At 44.8% G+C, this 15,767-nt stretch overlaps 3 protein-coding genes across 9 annotated transcripts; 2 read left to right on the top strand and 1 right to left on the bottom strand.

The window, feature by feature from the left end:
• Positions 1–406: 406 nt before the first annotated feature.
• On the bottom strand, positions 407–8,182 carry mrs2 (magnesium transporter MRS2). 3 transcript variants are annotated; one of them, XR_014766566.1, is made up of 12 exons: positions 7,563–8,182; positions 7,369–7,433; positions 7,219–7,255; positions 6,986–7,098; positions 4,431–4,604; positions 3,823–3,953; positions 3,352–3,468; positions 3,053–3,205; positions 1,966–2,083; positions 1,647–1,760; positions 1,203–1,382; positions 407–790 (listed from the first exon to the last, which is right to left on the bottom strand). XR_014766566.1 is itself a non-coding variant. In XM_084704794.1 (11 exons), exons 1-11 carry the CDS (start codon positions 7,762–7,764, stop codon positions 1,311–1,313), a joined length of 1,296 nt encoding a protein of 431 aa, XP_084560920.1. In that variant the 5' UTR covers positions 7,765–8,182; the 3' UTR covers positions 407–1,310. The 3 variants fall into 3 exon arrangements, 2 of the variants coding, with proteins under 2 accessions (XP_084560920.1, XP_084560932.1); XM_084704794.1 differs by having other exon boundaries at positions 407–1,382; XM_084704806.1 differs by having other exon boundaries at positions 407–1,382; positions 6,986–7,129; positions 7,563–7,634.
• On the top strand, positions 4,807–6,953 carry LOC146300707 (integrin beta-1-like). Its single transcript, XM_084704732.1, has 2 exons — positions 4,807–4,930; positions 5,066–6,953. Exons 1-2 carry the CDS (start codon positions 4,854–4,856, stop codon positions 6,840–6,842), a joined length of 1,854 nt encoding a protein of 617 aa, XP_084560858.1. The 5' UTR covers positions 4,807–4,853; the 3' UTR covers positions 6,843–6,953.
• Positions 8,183–8,477: 295 nt separating the features above from the next.
• Positions 8,478–14,932, top strand: LOC146300705 (lipid scramblase CLPTM1L-like). 5 transcript variants are annotated; one of them, XM_084704771.1, is made up of 17 exons: positions 8,478–8,829; positions 8,967–9,058; positions 9,213–9,393; positions 10,433–10,572; positions 10,691–10,769; positions 10,888–11,005; positions 11,225–11,319; positions 11,425–11,509; positions 11,741–11,844; positions 12,007–12,072; positions 12,208–12,258; positions 12,342–12,424; positions 12,520–12,554; positions 12,813–12,868; positions 12,975–13,019; positions 13,306–13,418; positions 14,313–14,932. In XM_084704771.1, the coding sequence occupies exons 1-17, from the start codon at positions 8,629–8,631 to the stop codon at positions 14,383–14,385; spliced, it is 1,617 nt and encodes a 538-aa protein (XP_084560897.1). In that variant the 5' UTR covers positions 8,478–8,628; the 3' UTR covers positions 14,386–14,932. The 5 variants fall into 5 exon arrangements, with proteins under 5 accessions (XP_084560897.1, XP_084560888.1, XP_084560905.1 ...); XM_084704762.1 differs by having other exon boundaries at positions 10,888–11,029; positions 13,306–13,419; positions 14,311–14,932; XM_084704779.1 differs by having other exon boundaries at positions 9,213–9,420; positions 11,291–11,319; positions 13,306–13,419; positions 14,311–14,932.
• The last annotated feature ends 835 nt before the right edge of the window (positions 14,933–15,767 follow it).

Below are 15,767 nucleotides of genomic sequence, written 5' to 3'. Positions count from 1 at the left end.
TCTCTGATCATTTTAACCTTTACAAATGGCGCGAGTGATGAAACTCTGGTCTATTATCAGCCTTTTCAGATTTATTTGTACGCCGCAAACAGTGCTCAGGATTCTCTATTGTAAATAATACAAGAGATGATTGAATTAACTTTAAACGGAGGTTATAATGAACCAATACAAGGTAGCCAAAATTAACTTACTTCTAACTGAGGTTATAATGAACCAATATAAGGTAGCCAAAGTCAAAGCAAATAAAATACGCTACAATGAGGTCCAATGGATTAAAAAAAAAAAATTATATCAAAAGCATATACTGTACATTACCACCATGAAAGGTAAATTGCATTTTGCTACCCCCTATTGGAATATAGTGGTTCATTAACATTGGTTTCATGGAGAAATTAAGACTGCACAATTCCCTGTTTTGTACATTTATTAAATAAAAGCAATTTACTTGAAAATAAAGTTAAAAGTTATTGTTCATGGATGGCACGTAATCCTCAAGCAGTAGAACAGAGGGAAATCCAGTACATCCAGTAACATATTATGTGCAGGCCAGAAAATTGCGGTTGAAGGTACATTTTAGTTGTAAAGATGATGATTTAAACAGTCTCTCATGCAGTTGGGATCCTTAATACTTTCAACAGAGTTGGAAGTATGTAGTCCATCAACTAAGTAAAATGGGATGTTCTAACAAGGTGATTTATTCCATTCCAGATCTTTATCTGCCTTCAGATATGAGATAAGAAGATCCTGCCCACTGATTGGCCATCTGTGAATTTCTGGCAGTTGTGTATACCTATCCAAGGTCAACAAATTGTTTTTGGCAAGACCACCACACACACAACCAGGGACACTACCTAGCTTTCACATGTTAGCAGACAAACATGTAGTCTAAAGTGCAGCCAGTTACGTATGTGGATCTCTGTCTGTGTACATATATTGCATCAGATGCATGATTCACATACAACTTTTGTAAAAAGATTTGTTACTAGGAAGTTCACTCTAAGGATGAATATTATTTCAATATTTTCTTTTGTTGATTTTTCACAAGGTCATCCTTATAATATCTATACTCCTGTATATTATACAGATTGAGGTATACTTTGTGTTGAAATGTTATAATTAAACCCATGATAATACAATCAATAAACACAGTACTTACAAAACAAACCTAAAAAAAACATTCCTTTCCAATCAATATGCTTTACCTTGAGATCAGAATGTTGGTCAAGTGCAGACCAGTTTGCAGTCAGACCATCAGTTTGACCAGTGTGGGTTTGTCTGAAAGCCAGTTCTGGTTCTGCAAGGTTCCATCATCATCTGACGCCACTCTTCACTTCACTTCCTTTCAGCTGGGTGATGTGGTTTCTCTTCCAAACTGGTGGAATCTGGGGACGAACATGGAACATCAACACACGCTTCGGCAGCCTGGTTCTCGACTATTCTCCCAAAGATATGTTCTCCATTTACACCCTGATGTATACATTCTTAGTATGTTACCCACACATGATCATTTACTTTCATGGTCAAAGTCATTGACACTGAAAGACATAAAGGGAAGTTCATATCATACAGATTTGAAACTTAAATTAGCCGCCAAAGCATTAAGCTAAACACAGGGAGCAGGAGGGGCAGGGGCTCCCCTAGTGTACCGGAGGAGGGACTGCAGGCTCCAGGTGGCGGCCCAGGAAGGAGAGCAGGCGTCTCCAAATCAGCCCACTGCCCAGGAACATGAAGCCTGTCACCAGCCAGAACACACGGGGGTCCTGGGGAGAACACACATCCACACAATACCTTTGTAGTTGCATTCTAGCCTTAAATTATAACATTGTAAACTAGCCTGTATGTTATGCAACTGAACGTTCTGCAGTTTGAAACTAGACACACACTCACTGCGTTACATGTCTACGCAGGTATAGAGGCGTGTCATCACACACACAGAAATGATATTCTGGAAAGAACACAACACACCTCTTCAAAGGACGACTCCAAGTTCATACCGAAAGCCACGCCCATCAAGCCAAATAAGGAGAGGGAGAAGGTTCCCATGGTGAGCTGCAGGTTTAGACGCATCATCACATTTCGGTGGCTGGGGGTGGGGATGGCAGAGAGAAAAATAGAGTCAAGACCCCAGGCTACCAATAGTAAGAAATTATGTAAACAAAAGGGTGACGAGGCTTGAACAAGACATTTAGGCCATCAACGCTAAGCAGTGTTTCCCCTATGTTGATTTTTCCGTGGCGGCCCGCCACGGTGACAAACATTTCTGCCGCCACGGTATCAGAAATAGGGCTGTACACAATTTTAGGCCGTCTTATCAGCCGTGATTGTTAGAGCGCATGTCAGAGAATAGCACAGACGCGCTTCACAGCGCAGTTGAGATTGCGCGTGTGCGTCCTTGAGAACTGTAAGTTGTATAACGTATGTCGTCAGTTCATTTAAGCCTGTTATTGTATTAGTCTATAGTTCTTGCAAATGTAAATGAAGTTAACTGGTCATTTTTGTTGTTTGTATTCTTCCCCTGCTAGCGAAATTGCACGTCTGTTGATTTGATAGCGATTGCTGCCCTTGCTCACGTTTGTATCTTAGGTGCATTATTATGCTTAAGTAGTTTTAATGAATAAATAGTGGGTATGTTGTTATTATTTGCTACAGAATGCTTAGCCTATCAAGATCAAATGAAGCAGACAGTGTACATGCTTCCGAGTGGCCTACCTTAATCAATAGGCTAGGCCACTGACCATTAACAATAAGTTGTTACGTCAATTATTAATTGGCAGCATTTCTGCAATTTAGAACATACTGTAAGGTGTCTTTAAGTATGCTAACTTTCTTTAGGGGAAACAGGACGAAAATATGTGCAATATTATTAGCTATTAGACTATTACATGAATCTGCTCCGAAATATAGGGTTAGGGTTAGCACTTTGTTTTGGCCGGGGGAGGTGGGAGGGGGGGGGGGGTTAGACCTGACCTGCCTAGGGGAAACACTGCTAAGGTATGTCTGGTCAATGTTTGGTAAATGTCTACCCGGTGAGTCTAGCGATGAGACAGGATACCTGTCCAGGTTGATGAAGATGATGCTCTCGGAGTCATCTATCAGGCCTTTCAGCTCCCTGGTGGTGTTCCCCAGCTCCTCTGCCTGCATGAAGTAGTTCTCCAGAAGCAGCTCCATCTCCTCAGCGTGGTCTATGCCCAGGCTGCTCTCCTCGCTGTCTCACACCCACGCACATTTACACATACAGACACACCCACACACACACACCACAGGAGCATCTCAAAAGACCAGCTAGAAAATTACTTCTGCATGTGATGAGACATCCAATCAGAGACTTGCGATGAGGTCATGTGAACCTACAACACTCGAGGGTCAGTCCACTTGGTGAGGCACAGCTCCTCGATCATTTCCTCCTCGTCCAGGATCTTCAGCAAGGTCTCCTTGAACATCTTAATGTCTGTCTCAAGCTCCGACAGGCTTCAGGCAGCGCACACACACACAAAACCATGAGACAATTTCATTAACCTTTTTAGGTCATTACCTCAAAGGCTACCTCAAGCGCTTCATAGAGTAGATACTCAAAGTCGCAAAGAGACTGCACTCTAAATGTATTGTTGGCTTCGGACCAATATGTTCTGTACTGAATGTCATTCCGGATTCTAGGACTCTGGGGGGTTAAATTTACAGTTTCTCAACATTACCCAGATACAATTTTTTGGGTTAATCTGGAACAAGTAGATAACACAAATTCTGCTGTGGTCGGCCTGTGAGGACGTGAACACGTCAACAAGCGAGGTGTGTCCAGGCGCCGGTCTCTCCCGTCCCCCTCACCCCTTGCTGCTCTGCAGCAGCACGTGCAGCTTGCTGCGGTCGGCAGACAGCAACTTGGGGTCCACCAGAGACTCCAGTGTGTCCAGGATCACCGGCTGCATCTCGTTCAGGTGAGCCTGGATGGTGTTGACCTGGAAACAACAAAACACAGGGTATTGACATGATAAGACATGGTTTGAGAACTGGTATCCATCATATATCTAACGTACAATATCAGATGAGACGAGTAGTACAGAATATGGTTTTAATAGTAGCACATCCTGCCTTCTTGCTGGGATACACCTCTTATGAGAGATATTTCTATAGTGGACATACAGGGCTGGCCCAACCCAATAAACAAACTAAACATTTGTTTAGTTTGAAAAATTGCCAATCATAAGGCTATTTTTGTATAGGGCCTCCAAAACCCTAGGGCCGGCCCTGTAGACGTATCCAATGTTGAACCTTCCAGGTCTCCCTAACAAGGCATCCAATCACTCTGATATGTGGTTAAACCAACACAGCTACAGCATTTGAAACTGGCTTCCACATGGATGCATTCCCACACTCAGTTAGCTCACACACGGGGCACTGACTTGATTGATACCCTGGATCTAAGGCTAAGTTACCCTGTGCTGTAGGATGGCCTCCAGGGCTCTGAACTCGAAGGGCAGGGAGTGTGTGGCCAGGCCCCCGTCCCCCGCTAGCTGGGGGCCCAGCTCCAGCACCAGCCAGCGCTCCAGACCCAACCCTCGGAAGTCCAGCACCAGCAGGCATTGGGGAGTCACCACTGCCTTCAGAGACTGAGAAGCACACGTGCACGCACGCACACAAAAAACACACACACACAAAAACACTCAGATAACAATTTGTTACTTTGACCGGTAAATATTTGACGGTGTCCCATCTCCAAACCAGAGTTCATATGTCTGCTAACTGATGCCCAAAAAAGAGAATACATGATGACGTTGATCAAAGCAGCCAATCCAACCCGAACAGAATAGTCCTATAGCCTTAAATACTAAGGAGACATTAGGACTGGAAATAAAGTCATGGACTGGAAGATAATCTGCTTTAGTCTCCTACTGGGGCTCTTTTCCCGTGGCAACAGTGAAACTGATGGGAACAGGTAATGTTGACTTTACCCAATCTTTTTTTTACACTACGTAAAGGTTACAGTGTACCACAGACCGTTCATTTGAAATGCAGCCCCAGCTATCAGGGAGTATCCTAAATGAACACCATCTTTGTCCTTGTAATCCAGGTGTGTATTAGCGACCAATTGTGCAGAGTGTATCCAGGAAGATCCTAGGTGTGCCTGGTGTTCCGAGCCATCCTTTCAGAGGGCTCGCTGTGGCAAACTAAAGGACTTGAGGAAAGCTGGCTGTGAGCTGTCCCAGCTCCATGATCCCCATGGAAGCCTGAAGATCCTCAGTCACACACATGTCCCCAAACCCACCATTGAGGTCACATGGAGCAGCATGGAGGTGGCAAAGGGGACCATGGTAGAGGCTGGGGCCCAAGTCCAGCCCCGGAGGTTCAGCCCCAGCCTTCGGCCTGGGGAGGCCTGGTCCTTCAGTCTGCAGGTATCTCCCACCAGTGAGCAGCCCATGGATGTCTACTACCTGCTGGACCTGTCTCCCTCCATGAAGGACCACCTGGAGAACATCCTCCAGCTAGGGACCAGACTGGCCCAGAAGATGGCCCACATCACCAAAGACCTAAGGCTGGGTTTTGGCTTGATCGAGACCAGCGCGGGCACCAAGGCACCCCGGTTCAGACACGTGCTGAGCCTCACCGGAGACTTCCAGAGGTTTACAGAGGCGATTGGCCAGGTACGGAGCCAGGCACCTGGGGAGGAGGAGGACAGGGGGCAGCAGGGGGCAGTGGACGCCATAGTGCAGGTGTCCGTGTGTCAGGAAGAGATTGGCTGGAGGAACGGAAGCCGCCTGCTGGTCTACTCGGCCGACCGTAAACGTCAAGGCAACTTCGTCGCAGGGTCTAAGGCCAAGACGTGCCAGCTGCAGAACAACGTGTACACCCCTTCCAGCTCCCCTCAGCGCGTCAACGCCAGGAGGACCTTTGACACGGTGAACGCCAACGACATTGCGGTGCTCCTGGCGGTCACCGATGACCTGCTGAATAACAACCAGCGATCCGGCACTTTATCGGACTTTATCTCACTGGCCCAAAAGCTCATTGCTCACAACATGGAAGGCACCCTGTCGGGTAACTCCGACAACCTCGTCGACTTGATCGTAAACGCCCAGAGCAGCAGGGGGATCTCCCTCAGGAACAGCCCAGTCCCGGAGGGCGTGACCCTGTCCTACCGCACCCGCTGCCTGGATGGCCTCCTCCGGGAGGGCGAGGACGGCGCCGCCTGCCGGAACGTCTCCGTCGGTCACCAGGTGGTGTTTAACCTCAGCCTTGGGCTTACCCAGTGTCCTAAGCGGGGCCCCCTTCCAACAACCATTAGCATCAAGCCACTGGGTTTCACTGAGCAGCTGGACATTGAGATCAACCCGGTTTGCAGTTGCGACTGTCAAAAGCAACGGGTGGAGAACAGCCTCGCTTGCGGTACCAACGGAGCACTCGAGTGCGGCGTCTGCAGGTGCAACAAGCCACATGCCGGCGTACACTGTGAGACTGAACTCGCTGATGATTCGTTATATGACCAATGCAGGCAGACTCCCAAATCCCCGGTCTGCAGTAACCACGGTGACTGCGTGGAAGGGATGTGCGAGTGCAACAGTAGGATAAATCTAGAGGAGCGCTACAGCGGCAGGTACTGCGAGTGCGACAACTTCACCTGCGAACGCGCCAATGGCGTATTGTGCGGGGGGCACGGTCGCTGTGAGTGCGGGAGGTGCGTCTGCGACGTCGACTGGACAGGAAGTAGCTGTGATTGCTCCATGGGCATCTCTTCCTGCCTGGCGTCCAACCAGTTGATTTGTAACAACCAGGGAAACTGCATGTGTGAAAGGTGTGTGTGCTCAAACATGTACAGGGGTCCTACTTGTGAGGACTGCCCTTTTTGTTGATGACAAGTGAACTTTCCCACTAGCTTCATATAATATAACTACAAAGAACATGGGTGCATCTTGACTCATCTCGTCCTGTACTGGGTGATGGTTAATAAATGATTACATTTACTTAAGTGTGTGTGTGTGTGTGACACAGTTACCTCCATCCGTATGATGATGTTGTTGTTCCTGGTGGTGATGCTGGTGAGGTGCTGGAATCGCAGATCTCTGGCCTGCAGACTCAGCTCTTGGTACAGCTCAGTCTTCTTCTTCTCTAGTGGACCAGGTAGGACAGGGGGTTCACACTATAGAAATTTACCTTTATCAGAGGCAATAACATTATACATTTCACCCAAAAAATTATGAAGCTGGAAGAAGTAACTAGCTTACTTACCAAATGAGGTAACATTTCCATTTTGTTCAAATTTCATCTGGGTGAGAACAAAAAGTACACACTGTTTTGTCTAGCACATTACAATAATGTTACACATTTAAACATTTGATAATGAATCCATTAGTACATTTGAACAGACTCAAAGCTTACGACAACAAAAACAGGTGCCACACTGGAAAGAGATGCCTCTGTCACTCTGTGACGAATAAATGACCCTGTTAAAGAAAACACTTAATTATTCTTCTTCTTTAAAATGAGTCAAACGTCATGCTGCATGAATAATAAAGTGTGTTGCACCACGTAAAAACAATCAAGGGGTATTAGATGATGTAACCCGTACTCACAAGGCGGGCACGATCTGTGTAGTGCTACAGCTCTCCCACATGTCGACCTCCTCAGCTGATGTTTGGAGGGCGCACAAGTAACAGCTGATAAGCTACTCAGACTCCTGCAGATCAGAAGGTTTGCGAAGAGGACTCTGCTAAACCTAAACTCTATAGTTTTCCGAAAACCTCCATTCGTCAATGACTTGAAAATGACTTCCATTATTTTACAGTAGCTTGTAGCTTTAAACTACTGCACTTTTCTCACTGCATTTTGGAGTCACTTTACGCTGACAGGGGAATACAGGAGTATAGGCTCACTAAATATATCCACTAAGCCTTAATTGATCTGCTAGGACAAATATAAAAGATATAGCTTGTTATCTATTTCGATGCTACCTTGGCAGCTAACTAGCTACTGTACTTTTGACTTGGGTTGAACTATTGAGTTTTTAACCTCAGACAGACTGCTCTAGCTAGCTTGCTATGACGAACACGTGCGAGCCATCTTACTAGCAAATAAAATATCGACTAGTTTAAGGTTAATTGGCGAATTGAATAGCTACTGAAGCTACAAATGTGGAAGTCAACACATTTGAGTTCGTAAGCTAGCCTAACTAGCTACATGCAGGCATTACCGACTGGAGGGGCGAATGACGATAACCACAATGCAATGGGGTGTTGTTGCTATCCTACGTACACGTGCATGTCAGTTTTGATGAGTGATTGAAGAGGATATAATTACTGTCAGTTAGTGCGCTGTCTCTGCAATAATGCATGTTCTCAGTGTTTTTTGTCATATTATCCATTCAAGACACACAAGCTAATAGCCTAGCATGTTATCCCCCTTTGCAATCTTCGTGTTTAGCTGCCTGTGACGTTTCTCAGGAGGCGTGATCTTTGCGGGATGCAGATCGTGGTACCCCGGAAGGATGCGTAGGATGAGGAAAGGGGATTATTTTGACCAGTTGGAATTTCAGACGGGCAGTGTGTTGCAATTTCGAACGGGCAGTTTAATGTGTTGCAGTGTTTATGAACGTAAATAATACAGACAGTTCTAGCTGACGGTTTGACGTGTTAACTCGCCATGTTTCCTTCTTGCTACTCTAAACCTACGGACAGTGTCTTTCAAAGGACATCTCTGGCAAAAATATTGCTAGGAGTTTTTATCGTGTACATGTTACACACTTGCTGGGTGATATATGGCTTTGTCTACACCAAACCTTGCGAAAGCGGGAGTGGGGAACATTGCATATCCTCCTATTTGGCAACTAGGCCCCGACTTCAGGTCAGTAATGCTGTCTTAAGACTCACAATTGTGTACTGTGATTGAACTCTACTGCATACGGACTCTGCTCTTACGGAGACGCTTAACAATTTTAATCTGTATAGGGACTGTGATTTTACTATTCCATTCTATTCCAGATCAGCATATACTCCTGTTTGAGACCAGACCATAGTGAGCTTAACCTCATCACCAAGATAGATGAGTTTGACATACATTCTAAATATGAAAGGTAGGCGAAGCGCATCATTTCATTCCATTGCAAACTAAAATCCTCAAGAAACGGGTATACAAACATAGCACAAACAATAGCCTGTGTTACTTTCAAGGTCAAGTCAATCATGCGGTCCTTTCTCATGAGTCAGCACTGTGTGCCTGTGTTCCAGGACAGTGAATGTGTCCCAGCCAGAGGAGACTCATAACAATGGGACCTTGTATGTGATGGTGTTTATACACCAGGCTGGACGGTCTCCACTGGAGGATAGCAGACAGGTTCACCTTGCTACTAAGATGACCACCCAGATGCTGCCCAGACGTCAAAAGAGCCCAGGCAAACACAAACTCAAAGTAAAACACAGAATTAACTTAATCCATGTACGTTTTAAATTGTATGTTCTTTAAACGGCATGACCCTTTACAGGAACTGCTCATTCAATGCACTACAATCTGAGGTTGAAACTAATCTAAATCTGCAGTTTGAAGTACCGTATTTCTATTCCCCGCAGCATTTATAGAACTACATGTTTTTGTAGTGCAGCGCTTATACGAAGGCAGCGTTTATTTATTTGTTATTTAAGTAAGAACAGCACAGAGAAGTTTTTTTATTAGTACATATCTGGTGTCTCGTAACAGTGTAAGTAAGCAAGTAAGCGTGCTGTCAACAATGTTAACAGCCAGCAAAGCATAAACTGTGAGCGTAGAGTTAGATGCTGTTTAGATGTTTCTAACTAATGTCGGTGAGGACACTGATAGTGATGCAGAAAGGTATATTTAGTGACAGTTTCTTTGTACTTGTATTTGTGTGTAGTCAAATTTCATATAAATTACGGTAAATACAAATAAAATGTTGCAGCGTTTATTCGAAGGTTGTGTTGATTTATATGTATCAGATTTTAATTCAGCATTTAATCCAGGGCGGAGTTTATTGGAGGGCAGCATTTAATCAAATAAATACAGTGCAAAAATTGTGATAGAGGTCTCGCAAATTTCGCATTTCAATCGTCACATCAAGAACTGGAGAGCCAGAGAGTGGTGGTCCAGTAGATCTGTCTTGTTGTAACCCGGTGATTATAACTGGACTCATGGGCACCTTAGGGATAGTACCCTTTCAGGTTAAAAGGGACAGTGTCTTTGCATCTATATAATATATCAAATTAAACATTTGAATGCAGAAAGGAAATAAATCAATCAAATCAACACATATTTAAGCAGGCAAAAGCAATACAAAGTCATCACAAAAACCACTGTCACAAAAACCACTGTCACAAAGTCACGACACGACCAAGGGGGCAGTCCAGAACAGCAGCATTACCTTCCTCTAGTCCATAGTACCCTGTGAGGCCGAAACACAGTCTCTTATCTCTTCTTCACCTTTGACCTCTCCCAGAACCCTAACCCCATCCCAGTATCCAGAGCTGACGGCTCAGTCTCCTTCTGGCGCCCCACTCTCAGACTCTCCGTCATGGCAGAGGAGTTCACCTTCACCAGGGGCAACCTGCCCAGCGACGTACGACGCTACATGAGAGTGTACGTCTCCTCCCATCTCCCAGTCACTAGAACAGAGATTGTGAAAAACACACAAACAATATTTTATTAGTTATAAAATGATTAGATTTGTAACATTTGTCTGTGTCCGTATGCCTAGTTTCAAGGACGGGAGGATGATGACATATCTGCCCCTTCTTCTGATTGATGAGCTCAGTTTCCGACTGAAGGATCTTATGGTGGGTGGGGTAGTACTCACAAAAACTACAGGACCTGGGTGACACTTGCAATGACAGATCATATTGTTCTATGAGATAAGAACGTAAAAGTATCCTCATGTTGTTGTTGCGATCTTAGGAAATCAACGGCACGTTGACTGAGCTTCCTCTGACTATCTCCTACGAGGGCATCTCCTTGAGAAACTTCCGCTTCTGGGTCCACTTACAGGATGTGGTGTACTCCCTCCGACAGTTTGGTGAGAGAGCCGGATTTAGCCACGGTACAGACTATTTAGTCAACAGTTACTAGTTAGTAGGTTGGGACTTAAGTTGATAGGTAGTTTAAGTTAGTGAGCCTAGCCACAGAAGGTAGTTTGGAGATTTTGTAAATTCTGATAAGTCAGATATAGTTTAGCGAGTAAATTAATCACGGTAAAAATAATATGAACCTTCTTTTGGTCGGTGTGTTTGTCTAGGCTTCACCGAGGACAGTATTGATGAAATCAAAGAGATCTTAGTGGATACTAATCTTTATCTCCTAGCATTGACTGCCCTGGTCACAGTCTTCCATGTAAGATATATACTTTATCGGAATACAGCCACAAAAAAATACACTTGTCATCCTATACCTGCTGACTCGAGACTGATATGTCACACTCTGCTGTTTATTTGACAGATTCTGTGTGACTTCCTGGCCTTGAAGAATGACATCAGCTTCTGGAGGAGGAAAAAAACCATGGTGGGAATGTCTCGCAAGTCAGGTGAGAATAATGAATGCCATTACTTTGCACATGCAAGGGAAAAGAAAAATGTAGGATTGAGGAAGAGCAACTCAAATATATAAACAGTAAACATTTTATACAGTAACGTATGTTTATTATCTTTTAAGGGAAAGAATACAAACAGCTCTTTCAGAATGACTCAGTACTCGAACCTGTTTTTAATTTTGACTTTCTTTGTTGTCTGGTAACCGGACCGTGTGTGTGTGTCAGTGCTGTGGAGGTGTTTCAGCACTGTGGTGATCTTGCTCCACCTCCTGCAGGAGGGCAGCAGTGTGCTGGTCCTGCTGCCGCTCGCTGTGGGCTCCATCATTGAGGTACATCTGAATGGAGGAGGAGGAGGAAGAGAGAGAGAGAGACAGAGAGAGAGACAGAGAGAGAGAGCAGGAGAGACAGAGAGAGGGAGAGAGACAGAAAAGATAGAAAGACTGATTGACAGGAAGCTACTATTCAAAGTTGCCTTTTCTTTTCCTTTCTAGGTTTGGAAGGTCAAAAAAGTCTTCAAGATACAGCTCCAGTGGAAAAAGTCTCGGTCCATATTTGAAGTAAGCGCATTGTGATCCAGATTCTTCACGTTCCATACAAACAACATAGATCATTTTATATAGTAAAATAATATTAATTGCCAAAAAACACACAATTATTATGAGTCCATTGTAATGAAACTATGTTTCTTGCAGTTAGGTAAGCTGGACGAACCAGAGAAGAAGACCATGGAACATGATTCACAGGTCAGAAACCAGTAGGGATCAAAAGCTTTCAAATTTTTTTTGTAACAAAAAGGGATTGTAATGACAAAGGTTTCTCTCTCCAGGCCATTAGATACCTGTCTTACCTCGTGTACCCTCTGTGCATCAGTGGAGTCATGTTCTCTCTGGTCTACCTCAAGTATAAGAGGTGAGCAATGAATCTGATCTTTTACTAGTTTCATTCAGTGTTAGTAGCTGTGATGGCTGACTAGCATATCTGAAACCGTTTATTTATGTTCACAGTTATTATTTGTGGTTTATCAACAGTCTTATAACCGGTAAGTTGAACATAACTCATATTTCAAGATGTAGCTGCAGTATTCCTTAGTAGTCTTTAAAGATGACCAATAGCTAAGGTGTTATTTCAGTAAACAGGCCCACTGATGGTAATTGGTTAAGCCTCCCCCTCATCCCTATACCATATTCCAGCTAACTGCTCATTTAATTGTGGCTTACTTGTTGGAAAACAGCGCATGCTTTACTACACCTCTGGTAGAGACCAACCTAGTCACATCAAGATGTTTCCATTCCTGCAGGGGTGTATGCCTTTGGTTTCCTGTCCATGACACCTCAGCTCTTCATCAACTACAAGGTCAGTTCCGTCAAGGTCATGTGAAGGTAATTCTTCAGTTTTGAAGGACACCTACTGGAGGTGAAGTCAATGCTGCCGTTTTTTCCCTCCTTGCCCATTCTAACAGATGAGATCAGTGGCTCACATGCAGGGGAATGTGCTGGTGTACAGGGTGAGTGCTTCACATCGACCGAACATTTATCGGTGTTTGAATTGTGTCAGAGGTGTAAGGAGTTCCTTAGGTGGAGGATAAATGGGGTGGTGGGGAACAGTACATGGATGGGACCCTCCCCAATATTTAAATATTTCTCTAATCCCCCCCACACACACTCAATTTGAACCCTGCTCATGATATAATCTAGTTCACATCCTAATGGATTTAATCATCGACTAATATCGATGACTGTGCCTGTGTGTGCATGTGTGTATATGTACGTGTGTTGTGTGTGTGTTTAAAGGGTCTCAGCACGCTGGTGAATGACGTGTTCTCCAGTCTGTTCAGTGGCCACTCCTCCCTCCAGCTGTCCTGCTTCAGAGATGAGCTCCTCCTCTTCATCTACCTCTACCAGAGGTCAGACACACCTTTCTTTCTCTCTCTCCATCTACCTCTACCAGAGGTCACACACCTCTCTCTCTCCCCTCCATCTACCTCTACCAGAGGTCAGACACACCTCTCTCTCTCCCCTCCATCTACCTCTACCAGAGGTCAGACACCTCTCTCTCTCTCCCTCCATCTACCTCTACCAGAGGTCAGACACACCTCTCTCTCTCTCCATCTACCTCTACCAGAGGTCACACACCTCTCTCTCTCTCCATCTACCTCTACCAGAGGTCTCACACCTCTCTCTCTCCCCTCCATCTACCTCTACCAGAGGTCAGACACACCTCTCTCTCTCTCCCTCCATCTACCTCTACCAGAGGTCAGACACACCTCTCTCTCTCTCCATCTACCTCTACCAGAGGTCACACACCTCTCTCTCTCTCCATCTACCTCTACCAGAGGTCACACACCTCTCTCTCTCCCCTCCATCTACCTCTACCAGAGGTCAGACACACCTCTCTCTCTCCCCTCCATCTACCTCTACCAGAGGTCAGACACCTCTCTCTCTCCCCTCCATCTACCTCTACCAGAGGTCAGACACACCTCTCTCTCTCTCTCCCTCCATCTACCTCTACCAGAGGTCAGACACACCTCTCTCTCTCTCCATCTACCTCTACCAGAGGTCACACACCTCTCTCTCTCCCCTCCATCTACCTCTACCAGAGGTCAGACACACCTCTCTCTCTCTCTCTCCCTCCATCTACCTCTACCAGAGGTCACACACCTCTCTCTCTCCCCTCCATCTACCTCTACCAGAGGTCAGACACACTTCCCCATCTTTTTCTTTCTTTCTCATCTTTCCTCCTCTCGCTCTTCCTCTTTCTACACCAAACCTTCTGAGCCCTCCTTTTGTTCCCTCTGCAGGCGTTACGCTGTCAGCAAGACTTCAGGGCAGGAATACAGAGCTGCACACAGCAAGAAACTCAAAGCCCAGTGAGACAGTGACAATCACCACGAACAAGACAACAAATTAATGAATGAAACAGTTAAATATTTATGAATGGATGAGGCCATGATGAATGAGTTTAGAAGGATGACTGAATAAATGCCTGCATGAATGAATTGTACTTCAGTGCAGGTTTCTTTCCTCTTTTTTTTTTAACAGAAGCAGAAACACATCCATATCCACCATGTTAGACAGCAATCAGCAGTTGTTAATAGCATGTGATGCACCCAACCTCTCTGTATGGCATTATACGACTGTTCCTCATTGATTACTAATATAAGTAGGTCTCAAGCATGAAGCTGTTTACGTGCCTGCACCACCTAGTCTTTACCACTAAGAGGCGCCTGACTCCACAGTGCTCAACCTGGTTTCTCAAGGGTTAAGTTACTTTAGTTTTTAGAACTCTTTTAGCTGTTTAGATATGCAGTTCACTCAGTGCGTGACCATCCTCATGGTCTTACAGTATATAAGACCAAGATCAATCATTTCTGAAACTGTAAATCCTTCATTTAAATTAAATAGATAAGTTAACTTTCAACACCTTCCCAGTTTGATTGTCATTCTTATGAAGATCCCTAGTTTACAAAGGAGGACCTGTTCTATCATACTATATCTTCTTCTAACATGTGGACATTATTATAACCCAATTGTACAAGTTATTATCTTGTTATTGCTATCATGAATGACATGTTGAAGTCCATTTCTAAATGGCCAATAGTTGGGTCTTTAAAAACACAAAAACATGACATTGCCTTACTATGACACAGCAATACATGAAAATAGGAGGCAGTGACAGGTTGCCTGCTTTTACTCTGTCATTTTTATTTCATTTGTTTATTTCATCTATTTGACAAGATGGCTGACTGAGCCGAGACAAAATATATACCAGTGTAGACCAGTATATCTTCTATATACCAGTTCAACGGGATTCTCCGTGTTTGTCTCCAGGAAGCAACAGTGAGTGTCATCAATGAATGATTGTATCTGTAGTGTGTAGGGTTCAGAGTCCTATCTCTTGTAGGAGGTTCCAGTTTTGTCGTTTCTGCAGATCCCATGTCTCTGGGAATGTCCCCCTGGGGACACTTCTACAGTGTGACACCAACCCTCGGCTGTAGGAAACCAGGAGGAGCCAGTAGGAACTGAAATAATATCCCATAGTCTGTCCAGGCGGACCTATTCACAGTCTGAGTCTATAAAAATGAGGTCTGGTTCAGGGAGGGAGGGAGATGGAGGGGGGAGGTAGAAGTGTGTCCTGTCGCTGCTTGTGCAGAGCTTCTTCAGCTGGCTCCATAGTCCTTTCCCCCTGTGGCCCCGATCTAATCTAGCTGAACCGCCCCATCATCCCTCCTTCTCCTCATATCATTCTCCTCCTC

The sequence above is a fragment of the Hypomesus nipponensis genome, chromosome 2 (assembly GCF_054491055.1).
Source record: "Hypomesus nipponensis isolate SF chromosome 2, ASM5449105v1, whole genome shotgun sequence".
In the NCBI taxonomy this organism is placed as follows: domain Eukaryota; kingdom Metazoa; phylum Chordata; class Actinopteri; order Osmeriformes; family Osmeridae; genus Hypomesus; species Hypomesus nipponensis.
This window is presented reverse-complemented; position numbering and strand designations above follow the sequence as displayed.